This window comes from Macaca nemestrina, chromosome 9 (genome assembly GCF_043159975.1).
Source record: "Macaca nemestrina isolate mMacNem1 chromosome 9, mMacNem.hap1, whole genome shotgun sequence".
NCBI classification, from domain to species: Eukaryota; Metazoa; Chordata; class Mammalia; order Primates; family Cercopithecidae; genus Macaca; species Macaca nemestrina.
This window is the reverse complement of record NC_092133.1, coordinates 3,685,754-3,700,401: the sequence shown is the minus strand read 5'-3', so window position 1 is coordinate 3,700,401 and position 14,648 is coordinate 3,685,754. Positions and strand designations below refer to the sequence as shown.

At 45.8% G+C, this 14,648-nt stretch overlaps 1 protein-coding gene across 4 annotated transcripts in view; it reads right to left on the bottom strand.

The window, feature by feature from the left end:
• Positions 1–501: 501 nt before the first annotated feature.
• Positions 502–14,648, bottom strand: part of C9H10orf143 (chromosome 9 C10orf143 homolog) — a 61,375-nt gene continuing 47,228 nt past the window's right edge. For all 4 annotated transcript variants that reach the window (XM_024789436.2, XM_071068918.1, XM_024789440.2 and 1 more), the window contains one exon: positions 502–13,195. Coding sequence is in view for 1 of the 4 variants with exons in the window: in XM_024789437.2 (XP_024645205.1) it covers positions 13,166–13,195 (30 nt within the window). In the remaining 3 variants the exon portion in view is untranslated. The remainder of the gene's footprint in view (positions 13,196–14,648) is intronic.

Below are 14,648 nucleotides of genomic sequence, written 5' to 3'. Positions count from 1 at the left end.
ATTCATACATAAATAAAATAATCAGAATCACCTTAGTCACAAAGGCAAAATGGAAAATAATGGGTAGTAAGGCCTTAAAACAATGTGTGTTTTTTTAAAAGAAACTTGAATATCTATACATGCCATTTTCTACCTCAATTACAATAGGGAGCATCTGAGTTCATTTCACATAAACAAAGCATTATCTCTCAGATGCTATTTAAGAAATTATTCTAAGAGATTGTTTTGAATATAGAAAGCATGTGGCAACCAAATCAGCTCTTAACACAGGACGTAAACCCTGGTGCCTCTCTGTCTGGGGTTGGTTCCTGCTGGAGCACCGACCTCAGCCATAGGCAGGTATGTGGCCTTGGCCAGTGCCCCAACTTCCTCGTCTCCAACATGGACGATGGTCCCATCTCAGGTGTGGAGGGACCACTGAGCTGTTATGTGCAAAAGACACCGGCCCGTGTGCGGACAGATGCAGCTCTGGCTGCAATTACAGTTCAGAGATTCCACTGCTAAGCCAACTTGCCATTTATTCAAGGTTCATGTTTGAAACACACAAAAAATGGAAAACTACAATACATAACGAACATCCATGTTCTCACCAGAATTAACTGTTAACACTTGGTCATACTTGCTTTTGCTTTTGTGATACTTAGTAAACAGTGACCGTTGTGCTCACCTTCCTTCAGTGGCTGTTGAGAGTCTCATCTCCCTCTCCCGCCTCCAGCTCGTTAAGAGTTTCATTTCCCTCTCCCACCCCCACCTCAGGAGGCCACCACCATACATCCTTCCGGCCTGTATAAAATAGCTTCTCTACAATGCACCTCTGCCCTGGGTTAGGAACTTGGACGGGAGCCCGATGGGGATCACATGCTGCTCTATGGAGCTCCTTGAGGCAAAGAAGTGGGGGTCCATGTACCCCGCACAGGACAGCGGTCAGCCCTGGGCCACCCAATCATGGAGGGTGACCCCAGGCACCTCCAGGTGAGGCAGCTTGAACCAACAGGGCGATCTCTGGAGAAGGTAGCCATGGGAGCTGAGAGCACCAACCCCATAGTCCCCCACACCCAGAAGCATCCCCGTGATAGTTCCTGCCCCCAGATGACACAGCCAGGACACGTGAGGTGCAAGCTGGGTCTCACGCCCAGACCAGCTTTGAGGAGGCTGCCCCAGCCTGTGTCAGCCCCATGGTACACTTGAGGTTACACAGCCGAATCTTTGGACCCCGTCACCTCGTCATCATAGACTTTCACTGTACCTATTTAATCACAAATGTAAGCTACCTATTCTAATATCAGGAGCTATTTTAATAAAAACACAGGATTAAAAGAAGAGCTTAGACCAGGACACCAGTGAATAAGACTAGTGGCCAACTCGTCAGCATTGCTCTTTTGTGGGCCTCTCAGTACCCTTGAAGATAAAGCAAATGATTAGTAGAGCATTTGAAAATTCTTGCATTCACTCTGAAGAGAAAAAACAATGCACATTCTAAGAATGTTTTCTACACACAGCTAACTCCAGTCGAATCCTGGTGGTCATTCGTACAGTAAACCTTTGCAGCCAAATAGGAATACCAAGTCTGGGGCACAGTCTTGCACATTTCTGTGAATTGTGTATACAGAGGAACTATGGGCAGGCAGTGGAAAAATGTTGGGTTTTGTTACTCTAGAAGTTTCTAAGTGTTTTTTGTTTGTTTTGAGATGGAGTCTTGCTCTGTCACCCAGGCTGGAGTGCAGTGGCACGATTTCAGCTCACTTCAACCTCCAGCTCCAGGTTTCAAGTGATTCTCCTACCTCAGCCTCCTGAGTAGCTGGGACTACAAGCCCCCGCCACCACGCCCAGTTAATTTTTGTATTTTTAGTAGAAACGGGGTTTCACTATGTTGGCCAGGATGGTCTCGATCTCCTGATACATCACATGACCTCATGATCCACCTGCTTTGGCCTCTCAAAGTGCTAGGATTACAGGTGTGAGCCACTGCGCCCGGCCAAAGTTTCTAAGTTTTTATACTGATGGAGAGCTTGAAAGAATATAAAAAATACTTCAGGATTTCTTTTTTAAGCTGCTGAAACAAAACTGTTCTTCATTAAGGTTTTCGGGACCACAGAGTCAGACCCCTGGTTCTTGCCTCTACCTCTGTGATGGTGTTTTCCAGAACAAGGCCCCGGGCATGTGAGGCCCCCACAGGAATATTTCCACCTGTGTCAGGAGCTTGCTGTTGGGTTTGAGACTCGAGGGGGGTGAATGGCTGGGACTCAGCACAGTTTGCGGGTAGCACAGCAGCCGAAAGGGCTCCTCGAAAGCCAGGACTTTTGGACAAGAGATCCCGAGTACATCTGTCAGTTACTATGGATGCCAGCGAAACTGCGTCTTAAGTGGAACCATCTGGAAAGACAAGGCAGCTTTGTCAGAGTCTCCTCCCACTCTGTTGCCAGGAGGCTAGCCCAGCACCAACTCAAGGAGAAACTGCGGGTCCCCAGGAGAGTGGGGGAAGGCCCCTTAGGGACCACCCTGGGATGGGGAGATTCTCACGTGGGAGCGTGAGTATCTGAACCCAAATGGAAAGGATGAGAGAAAGCATGAGCCCTCCCTCCAAGTGCCACCGTGGGTCACGGGCCAGTGTGCTGTTTTTAATTTTATTGTGGCAGGAACACTTGCTATGAGATCTGCCCTTTTAGCAGAGTTCTAAGTGTACAATGTGGCATTGTTACCTACAGGCACAGTGTTCACAGATCTCAGGAACTATGCATCTGCTGTAAGTGAAATTTTATACTGGCTGACTTGCAACTGCCCGTTTTCCCTCCCTCCAGTTTCTGGCAAGCATCATTCTATTGTGTGCTTCTGTGAGCTCAAGGTTTCCAGGTTTCACACAGAAGTGAATCACGCAGTATGTGTTTTCCTGTGTCTGGCTTGTTTCACTTAGCATGATGTCCTCCAGTTTTGTCCATGTTGTCACATAGGACAGGGTTTCTTCCTTTTTAAAGACTGAGAAATATTCCATCATATGTACATGTCACATTTTCCTCATCTGCTGTCTTTGAGTGGGCATGCAGGTTGTTTTCACATCCAGGCTATTGTGAATAGTGTTACAATGAACACAGGAGTGCTAATATCTCTTTGAGATCTCATTATAATTCTTTTGGATACATACTCAGAAGTGGGATTGCCGGATCATATGGTAGTGCTATTTTCAGTTTTCTGAGGAACTTCCACACTGTTTTCCATAGCGGCTGCACCATTTTGCGTTCCTACCAACAGTGTGCGTGGCTTCCAATTTCTTCACATTCTCACCAACACTTGTCTTTTGTTTTTTAAATGGGTGTGAGGTGGTATCTCATTGTGATTTTGACTTGCAATGCCCTGATGAGTAGTAACATTGCGCATCTTTTCATATATCTGTTAAAGGCATCATACTTTCTAATTTCAAAATATATTACAAAGCTACAGTTAATAAAAATGGTACAGTACTGACACAAAGACAAATCTATAGACCAATGGAATACAGTCAAGAAATAAATCCAACCATATATGGTCAACTGCTCTTCAATAAGGGTGCCAAGAATGTAAAATGGGGGAAAGACAGTCTCCCCAACAAATGGTATTGAGAAAATTGGATATGCAAATGCAAAAGAATGAAATTGAACCATTAGCTTATACCATACAAAAAAAAAAAATCAACTCAAAATGGACTAAAGACTTCAATGGAAGTCTCAAAACGATAAAACTCCTAGATTTCACCAAGTGGGCTAACGTCTAGCAAACAAACAAAAACAAAACACTCCTAGAAAAAAACAGAGAGAAAGCTTCATGACATTGGAGTTGATTTCATGGATATTACCCCAAAAGCACAGGCAACAAAAGCAAAAATAGACAAGTGGGATTTCATCAAACTGAAAAGCTTCTTTACAGTGAAGAAAGCAATCAAGAGTGAAAAGAGTGAAACCTACAGAATGGGAGAAAATATTTGCAAACCACATACCTGACAAAGGGTCAATTTCCAAACTATATAATGAATTTACACAACTCAAAAGCAAAAAAAGTAATAGCCCAATTTAAAAATGGGCTTTAGCCATTTCTCCAAAGGAGACACAGGAATGGCCATGGGTCATTTTTGATCAACGACTTGCAGTGATTGCCCAAGGCATTTATGACTCCTGAGATTTAATTTCTTCTGCTGATTCAAATTAATTTTTAAAAGGCTTGTCAAGAATGTTTGAAAAAATTAAGACTTATGAATCATCACTGAATTGGCTTTCCTGAAATGTGAATAAATGGGCCTCACCTGGCTGGGAACGGTGGCTCACATCTGTAAGCCCAGCACTTTAGGAGGCCGAGACAGGCGGATCACCAGGTCAGGAGTTTGAGACCAGCCTGGTCAACATGGTGAAACCTAGCTCTACTACAAATACAAAAAAGTTAGTTGGACGTGGTGGTGCGGGCCTGTGGTCCCAGCTACTCGGGAGGCTGAGGCAGGGGAATTGCTTGAACCCAGGAGGCAGAGGTTGCAGTGAGCTGAGATCGCATCACTGTACTCCAGCATGGGTGACAGAGCAAGACTCTGTCTTGAAAAGAAAAAAAAAAAGAAAAGTAGAGAAAAATGGGCCTCACCAGAAGAGTGATGAAATAGATCATTTTAACTGAAAAATACATTGGTGGCTGATGGTTGTTAACTTTTAAATAACTTTACCCTTTTTAATAATAGTCACTGAATAAATGACTAAATGCAATTTAAATGTTTTTGTGTAATGATTTTCACATAAGTAAATTTAGATGTCAGAAAGGAAATCTTGTATGTCCTGATTTAGGGCTGAACACATCGCTGTGTATTTAGTAAATGTGAAATGAGCCCTTACCGACCCTAGCAAGCCACTGGTGGTCTTTGGGCTCCTGCCCAGAGGGAAGTGCTGCCCCTCAGGCTCCAAGCTCCAGTGGCCAGACCAGAAGATTCGGGGTGGGAGTGCCATCATGAGCAGGGCGAGGGCAGCACCCCGAGAGCCACTGCATGCACAGGGCTCAACAGCAAGGGTCATGCTGAGCCGAGCGTTCAGTGAATACCCCAGGGCCTTCACGTGGGTGACTGAAAGCTCGTACTTGGCTGGTCCATAGTCAGTGAGAAATGAGGAAAAGAAACAATGCCATTTTACAGAGAAGGGAAGGGTTGAGCCATTGAGAGTTTTTTCTTTCTTTATTTTTTATACAGAATCTCACTGTGTCATCCAGGCTAGAGTGCAGTGGCTCAATCATGGCTCACTGCAGCCTTGATCTCCTGGGCTCAAGTGACTCTCCCACTTCAGTCTCACTACTCACTGAAAGTACAGGCATATGCCACCACCATGCCTAGCTATTTTTTTTTTTATTTTTTATTTTTGTAGAGATGGGGTTTCACTGTGTTGCCCACGCTGGTCTTGAACTCCTGGGCTCATGTGATCCTCCCACCTTAGCCTCCCAAAGTGCTGGGATTACAAGTGTGAGCTACCACATCCAGCTGAATTTTTTTCATGGGGGTAAGATATACATGGCATAAGATTCACCATTTAAACCGTTGTTAAGTGTGCAGCTCAGCAGCATTAAGTGTTTTCACAGTTGTACAGCCATCATCGCCATATCCAACTCCAAAACTCTCATCTTCCCCATCTGCAACTCAGTGCCCAGTAAACACGAACTCCCTGCTGTCCCCTCTGCGCCCTTCCAAGTTTGCACTAGGACCACCCTGCCTTTCTACCAAGCTGCTGAAGACTTGACAGTGATCATAGACACCAAGGCCAGGAAATCCTCACCAAATACTCTGACATATCGGTAAGCAACTGGGGGACCAGAAGTTTCTAAAGGTCCCCCAAAAAACTGCATAAAAATCACGAATCCTAGCTAAGAGGCAGTGGGTGGAGAAGAGGAGATCTGAGCCAGCCTCTCCACGAGGCCTGTGATTGTCAGGGGAGAGGGGCTTCACAACAGGGTCACCATGTGGATGGCAGAGGGCTGGCTTTAATTCCTGTGCCACTGTGGCCCTGGGTGCTGCAGTGGTGGGTTCTGAGGCCTGTGCAAGTGCACGCAGTAAAAGTGGCTATGGCCACCAAGCTCCATTCCAAGAGCATCAAATACAGACCTATGTCACTGACTCCTCAGTGAGTGATGATGCGGGTACTATTGCTATTCTCATTTCACAGATAAGGAAACACAGTAAGTGGCAGAGGAGCCCCAGGCGGGCAGCCTGCCCAGGCCCCCAGATGTCATGACTCCAGGAAGTGGCACCGAGGTGAGGGGCTTCCTGGACTGGCAAGGTAAACTGTTCAAATTGTTCCCCAAAACAGAATGCTTTCCACTCTAGAGCCGGGGAATTGTCTGCACCTCCACAAGATCCCGTGTTACCATATCCTAAATGACGTGGGCAGGCAATGTGCTGTAACAGTCCTGAGCGTGGTCTGTGGCATCTCCTGGGAGCTTTTTCGAAATGCAGAATCCCAGGCCTTGCCCCAGACTTAAGAGTCTGCATTTTAACCAGACACCCACCCCCATTTTGCCACCCCACAATCCATGTGCAGTTCTAGGAGTGAGGGTCTGGAGGAGGCAGATGCTGGAGTGGAGGCCTGGTCTGACCCCAGCATCTGACTGTGGACAAGTGATGCAGCCTCCCTGGGCCTCTCTTCTTCTGAGTACAATGAAGGTACTTCTTCTCTCAAGGAGTTCTGGGGGTTAAACATGATAATGTAAGGCAAGTATCCAGCACGGCGTCTGACATACACGTGCTCAGGAAGGATGGGCTTCCTGAGGACGGCCATACAAAACAAAATCATTATGAAATTGACGAAGCATGTAGAAATTGGACCAAAATTTCCCTTTGCATCTGGGGAAAATGCACTAGTAGGTTTTAAACAGCATTTTTTTTCAGAAATGATCTGGTATAACAGTTATACATAGAAATAGTAATTGAATAAAGATGATCTGGGATGAGCTTAAAGTGCAGGACCTATACTAACAAAACGGGAAAGTGTTTATCAGAGCAAAATGTACCATGTGTCTGCATAAGTCTCAATACTCTAAAGCTACCCTTATCCTGCAATTCATCAGTAATCAGCACAGACCCCATCAATACTTTATGTGGGTTTTTTTTTTTGAGATCTGACAAAATGATCCTAAAGTTGATCATACCCATGCAGGTGCACTAGACCTGGGCACACATTTATTCGCTCTTCTGCATGTGTGTTACATTTTAATAAAAAGGCCACCCACACATGCACAATGTTATGGCCACTGCACAAGAAAGATCAAAGAACAGAGAAGCAAGTACAGAAACTACTCCATGTATGATAAAAATGGAACAGACAGTCAATGGAAAAGATGTGGTTAGAATAACTGGTTAATGTTTGGGGAAAAGATAAAGTTAGGTCTATCACTCTTTACCCTCCAGAAAGTTGTAGCTGAAGTTCTAAATGTCAGAATTGTGCAAAAATGTAGATGTATAAGTTACAATCAACTCATGTAATGTACATGACCTTGGGGAAAGAAAGGCCTTTCTTGAATGATTGTAAGACTAGAAGCCAGCAAAAAAGAGGCTGACAGATATGACAGAGAAAAATTGTGTGGCAAAGGATATATAAATATCATTGAAAAGAAAGTGAAAAATAATAAACTGGGAAAAATATTTCTAACATAAGAGAAAAACAGATTCAACGGCCTTCATATATAAAGAACTCTTAAAAATAAATAATGAAGACACACGCTCCAATAGAAAAATGGGCAAAGGTGGAAAGTTTACAAAAGGCACACATGGCCCGTAAGCATCTCCGAGAAGCAGTGTGTGGCATTCAAATTAAAACTGCAACTAGCAAATATCATACTGGCATCAATCAAAAGAGAAGGCTTGCCAAAAAAATCAAAATGGAATTTGCTTAAGCTTCTACATCAACTACCAATTTATAGGAAACACAGGTCAGGGAAGCAGGTAAAACCTCAGGGAGATATAATTAGCGAAATCAGCACAAACTCTATAATCCAGTTTCAGGAGAGGGAAGGGAGAGAGAGAAGATCCTTGAACAGAGAGAGAGACTTAGGAACCCATCAGCTTGTCACAGGATGTGGCCCTCATTCGGATCCCAATTCACACAAGTTATAAAACACAAAACAAAATCATCATGAAATGGATTAAGCATGTAGAAATTTCATCAAAAGCTAGCTATTTCATGATATAAGGAATTATTGCAAATTTTGTGTTAGGAGTGACAATTTTATTGCGGTTTTGCTTTTCAAATGTCTCTTTAGGAGAGACATTGAAAAAAAGCGCAGCTGCAGTCATACTCTGGTATTTGCATCTAACGGTGGGACCAGGTGGGAACAGGCAGGCAGGACTGGCAGTGGCCGATCATCACTGGAGCTGAATGAGAGCTGACAGAGCTCCTTGTCCTGTCTGTTTGTCCTGCCTACTTTTGTGGGTGCAAAATGCTCCATGTTAAAAAATGTTTCTGCCAATGTTGGTGCAGAGGGACAGGACATGGGCTCTTGGTACCTTTCCAGAGGTCAGAAAACCAGAAGTGCCCTCTGATCCAACAGAGCAACTTCTAGAATGTTCTTTTGAATATAATTCCAAAACTTTACAAAATAAAAGGATGTTTAGAGAGCAACTTCTATAACAGCAAGTAGATATATACAACCTAAGCACTCATTATGAAGGAACTGGGTAAATGTAGCGTTTCCATTTAACGGTATACTGTGTAACCACTTAAAATGGTAATCTAATATATATATTAATTGACATGAAAAGATGTACATGATGTTAACATTAAAAAGTATAGGCCGGGCGCGGTGGCTCAAGCCTGTAATCCCAGCACTTTGGGAGGCCGAGACGGGCGGATCACGAGGTCAGGAGATCGAGACCATCCTGGCTAATATGGTGAAACCCCGTCTCTACTAAAAATACAAAAAACTAGCCGGGCGAGGTGGTGGGCACCTGTAGCCCCAGCTACTCGGGAGGCTGAGGCAGGAGAATGGCGTAAACCCGGGAGGCGGAGCTTGCAGTGAGCTGAGATCCGGCCACTGCACTCCAGCCTGGGCGACAAAGCGAGACTCCGTCTCAAAAAAAAAAAAAAAAAAAGTATATGCAGCCACGCGCAGTGGCTCACGCCTGTAATCCCAGCACTTTGGGAGGCCGAGGTGGATGGATCATGAGGTCAGGAGATCGAGACCATCCTGGCTAACACGGTGAAACCCTGTCTCTACTAAAAATACAAAAAAATTAGCCAGGCGTGGTGGCGGGCGCCTGTAGTCCTCGCCTGTAGTCGAGAGGCTGAGGCAGGAGAATGGTGTGAACCTTGGAGGCGGAGCTTGCAGTGAGCCGAGATCGCGCCACTGCACTCCAGCCTGGGCGACAGAGTGAGACTCGGTCTCAAAAAAAAAAAAAAAGTATATGCTAGGCTGAGTGCGGTGGCTCACACCTGTAATCCCAGCACTGGGAGAGGCCAAGGTGAGCAGATGGCTTGAGCCCAGAAGTTAAAGACCAGCCTGGACAACATAGTGAAGCTCCACCTCTACAAAATATACAAAAATTAGCCGGGCGTGGTGGCACATGCCTGTGGTCTCAGCTGCACAGGAGGCTGAGGAGTTACTCATCTGGGCCCGGGGAAGTCAAGGCTGCAGTGAGCCGTGATTGCACCACTGCACTCCACCCTGGGTAAGAGGAGTGAGACCTTGTCTCAAAATAAAATAAAATATAAATTTTAAAAGTACATGCTTAGGAGCACATATTCACATAGAAAAAATTTTGAAAGGACATACATCAAAATGTGAACATGAGTTACTTTTGAGTAATGGAATTATGGACGACTTAATTTCATTTTTATCTAAAATTTATAATTAAACATTTTTTTCTTTACTAAGCATGGATTTCAAGTATACTTTTTTATTGTTTTAAAAACAAATTTGGAAATTATATTTTAAAAGGAGGAAAAACATGTCAAATGATGTTAACACATCTTTGTTAACCACTTACCACGCTTTTGAATGTTCTAAAATGAGTTTCACAAGTTGTTGGTTTAGAAACTTACTTTGTGAAATTATTAAAGGTATGTTTTGACATTTTAGCCCCTATCTCCCCCCAAAAGCAATAACAGATTATAATTAAAGAACAAATTGAAAACTTTTCTAATGGAAATACACACACATCAATGCCCAGTCTGTTTCCTCAGGGTGTAAGAAAATGTCTTTTTCCTCCTCTTTTGACAAGAACACAAACATGAAGCACTTTAAAGGGATAATCCCATTTCACGCTCGTCATGGGCGCATCAAGACCCAGTTTAGTGAAATCTATGCAGGTTTTGCCTATTAGCTAATCTGTTTTAGTACCTGTGGTGCTGACAAATTCATTTGCCTGGGAGAAACAGTTCTGCACGCGGCGAGCTCCTCCAGGTAATCCCAGCAGGAGGTGGGTTGGGCTGGAGAGCAGAGACTGTCCCGTGGCCAGGGACAACTCTGGAGCCAGGAAGGTGGGGCTGAAGGCCAGGATGGATGCCAGGGCAGCTGTGACAGCAAGTCAGGGGGTGGGTGGCGGGCGGCTGTCAGGAGACAACAAGGCCACGGGCAGGACCTCTGTCCACACAAGGTCAGACTAGGATTGGACTGAGGTGTGGACCACACCTAGGAAAAGTCTGGAATTTCTGAGCCTTCTATTTCATGGCCTGTACTAAAATGGTTGAAAACACCAAGAAAATGTTGCCATCCCCTCTTTTAGGAACCCAGTGACAAGCTCCTCCATTCCCTTCACAGTCCAGAAACTCCAGCACCTGGATAAAGCTGCTGGTTCTCCACTGTGGTGGTTAATATCAAGTGTCAACTGGATTGAAGGATGCCAGGTGTTGATCCTGGGTGTGTCTGTGAGGGTGTTGCCACAGGAGATGAACATTTGAGTCAGTGGGCTGGGAAGGCAGACCCACCCTCAATCTGGGTGCGCACCATCTAATCAGCTGCCAGCATGGCTGGACTAAAGCAGGCAGGAGAATGTGGAAAGACTAGGCTGGCTGAGTCTTCCGGCCTTCCTCTTCCTCCCGTGCTGGATGCTTCCCGCCCTTGAACATCCAACTCCAAGTTCTTCCGTTTTTGGACTCTTGGACTTACACCAGGGGTTTGCCACGGGCTCTTGGGCCTTCACCAACAGACTGAAGGCTGCACTGTCGACTTCTCTACTTTTGAGGTTTTGGGACTCAGGCTGCCTTCCTTGCTCCTCAGCTTGCAGACGGCCTATTGTGGGACCCTACCTTGTGATCGTGCAAGTCAACCCTCCTAATAAACTCCCCTTCACATATACACCTATCCTATTCTGTCCCTCTAGAGAACCCTAATACACCCACATTCTGGCCAGTTGCACCTCATCCCTTTCGTCCTTGTCACCTGGTCATCATGTTTCGTGAGCTTTGCTTTTCCAGAACAGAAGGCCTGCTTCGGGCTGGAGAGGCTGTGCACCGGGAGGGAGAGCGCTGACACCAAGGAGTTGCATTGGGGGCTAAGGACAAACCCCGAGGGGGACCTCCCCACCACACAGATGGGAACCAGAGGCTCCAAGAAGTCTAAGGACTCATCAAGGTCACGTGGAGATGGTCGGTGGAGATGAGATGGGAACTCACATCTGTCCGACTCTCAAGCAGGGGCATTTTCCTTGGGGCAGGAGGATGCCTGGGGACTGTTCTCTACAAAAGCCAGCTTCGTATGAATAAGTGGAGGGACGCGCGCCACGTCAGCTACAAAACACCCACCTGACACTGCGTGGACACCTGCTCTCTCCATGAACGAGGGTGAGAAGGAAGAGTTTACACACAAAAAAGAACATGCTGTGTATCTAAGAGTTTACTCTTTTTTCGCATAAAAATTAAGATGTGTATCTCATCTTAACAAACTAAAGCTCTTCATAAGAATCTTTCGTAAGGCCACAAATCCAATACCTTCTCCCTCTCTCCCAGCTTTGGCCGTTTGGCACGAACTGGCATTTTTTAATCGAGTCACAGCTCTGGGATCTTACCCAGGGTTAATGAAGACGTGTCCTGTAATTCTGGATCATCCACATCCCAGGTGGCACTGTACCGGTTTCAACACCTTGTCTTCCTCTGCTCCATCTTTCCCTTACGGAATTCTCCCTATGACCGAATGCCATGACTACTTACAGAGGGGGCTCTTCCCACATCGGTGTGGAGGGCACTCCCTGGAGGGAGCACGTTCCCTGCAGATAACGTGATGCGGACAGGAGCTTACAAACAGGACATCTCAGGAAGCTTTCAAACCCAGAGAAAATAATGCCAGCCACACAGTCAGACAACACATTGAAAACCCAGGAGAAAATGAGTAATTTCCACTTGAATATAAAAGGGATTCTGTCTCTGATAACCTCAGTTGGGGAACAGATTGGACACTAGCACTTAGTAAAATTCACTGCAAGATTAGAACATTTTAAATATAAAAATAAGCCTTTTAATGAAAGAATGTGTAAACAGCCCTGGGTACATCCACAAAACAATGAAAAAGCATCCTGGCTGCGTCTGGGCGGGCCTCCACAGGCCATGAGTGCCCAAGCTCATAGGAAGTTTGATACAACATTTTTTGACTTGTAAATAATGCAATTCATCTCCCTCTCAACCAGGAACATTTGAAAGGAGGCTATAGTACGTAGTAATGATTTGGGGGATCTTTTTTTTTTTTTGAGACGGAATCTCGCTCTGTCGCCCAGGCTGGAGTGCAGTGGTGCGATCTCGGCTCACTGCAACCTCTGCCTCCCAGGTTCACACCATTCTCCTGCCTCAGCCTCCCGAGTAGCTGGGACTACAGGTGCCCGCCACCTCACCAGGCTAATTTTTTTTGGTATTTTTAGTAGAGACAGGGTTTCACCATGTTAGCCAGGATGGTCTCGATCTCCTGACCTTGTGATCCGCCTGTCTCGGCCTCCCAAAATGCTGGGATTACAGGCGTGAGCCACTGTGCCTGGCCTTGGGGGCTCTTTTGAAGTGATGTAGATTCTCCTGGCTCTCGTGCAGAGGATGGTGGATTTACGAGAAGGAAAGGACAAACTTCCCCCGACCCATGGAGGACACCGGGCTGCTATTTGAACAGGGAAATCCCCAAACCCATCTGTAGGAGATTCACATTTGCTGCAACATGAAGGGTTAAAAACCAAAACTGGGATCTTCTTTCTTCCAGCTTGCATCTTCTAACGATTCTTGGTATGGTTAAAATGTCCCTACAAAGATAAAACAGCACATTGCAGGAATTAATTTAACTTGGCCAAATTAATACACCTTGGCTATACATTTGCCAACACAAAGCACTACATTTAAAATGACTATTTGTAAGCGATATCTTAATTCCTGAGGTATCTGTTTATAGATATATTAATATATATTACATTAAGATATTTAAAGCATTTCCAGTAGTGACTGGTACATAGAACATTTTCAATAAATGTTACTTCCCTTCTTTCCTATAGTACTATGAGGAATAACAAGAGAATGAAAATACTATTCATATATTCATAAAATAAATTTTTAAAAAATGTCTAAATATTGAATCAGGATTCAGCACAAAAGCAACACAAAAGTGGCTCCTCTCAGCAGGGACATCTTGCAGTAACAGAGGCTCCTGACAATCCCCACCAGGGACCCTCCGTCCCCCCACCCATCTCCTGGGGCAGGCCTCTTATCTCCTCACCGTCACCTGCAGAAGTAAGTGGGAGAAGCAGATGGCTGGGGATAGACAGTTGGCCAGACACTGTACCACTGTGCAATGAGAGGCTCGTCGGCATTGAGGAATCTCTGTCACACTTGGCCACATATCCTGGCACATAGCAGCGTGGCACTCTGGCCCACAGGCAGAGACAGGCACAGCCTCCCTGTCCTGCAAGGACTCCACCATCAGGGCAACAGGCTCCTGAGCTGGCTGCAGCCCAGGAAGGCTGGAGTAGGCTGGGCGGTGAGGGAACAAAGCAGTCCAGTCCTTGATGACATCCCTGCTTCCTGGAAGGCAGGGGCTGCCCTGACCCAAGGGGACCAGACAGGAGAGACTCTGGACTTGCCTGGAGGGACTATTAGACAACAGAGCACTGACGTGAGACACTGATGGCTCCTTCGAGTGATCAGAACAAAACGCTACAGGAGCCAGGGAAGAGAGCACGTGACCCTACCTGGTGAGGGGCCTGAAGGCTTCACACAAGAGAGGAATCCTGGGTGGGCCACGAAGGAGCAAGAGAATCTTTGGAGGTGGGAAGGTATATCCCAAGCGATAAGAACAGCACAAGGTCAGACCGTTCCAGGATCGGAGAAGCTGTGGCGGCTACAGCGGGGGCTTGTGGTGCACAGGACAGGGATGGGAGCAGCTGTCTGGGAGGTCAAGCAGCACTGAGATTTGAAGGGCCCTTGATGCCATGGTGCATATATTTATTCAACAGGCCTTTACTTCCCAGAATATTCCCAGAATCACATGTGTAGCAGGTATCCCTTTGCAAAAGGACATTCATGCAATTCTCAAGGTCTTTCATAGTGTAATGGACATCAAATCTCTAAAAGGCAGCGGAAAGTACGTAGCATTTCCTGAACTTCTTTGGACAAGAACCTGTTCTGTAGGGAGACTCTGAGCACAGGAGCCCAGCTGGCAAATCGCGGCTCTGGGCCGTGCACTGAAGGGGCAGAGTCGGCGGA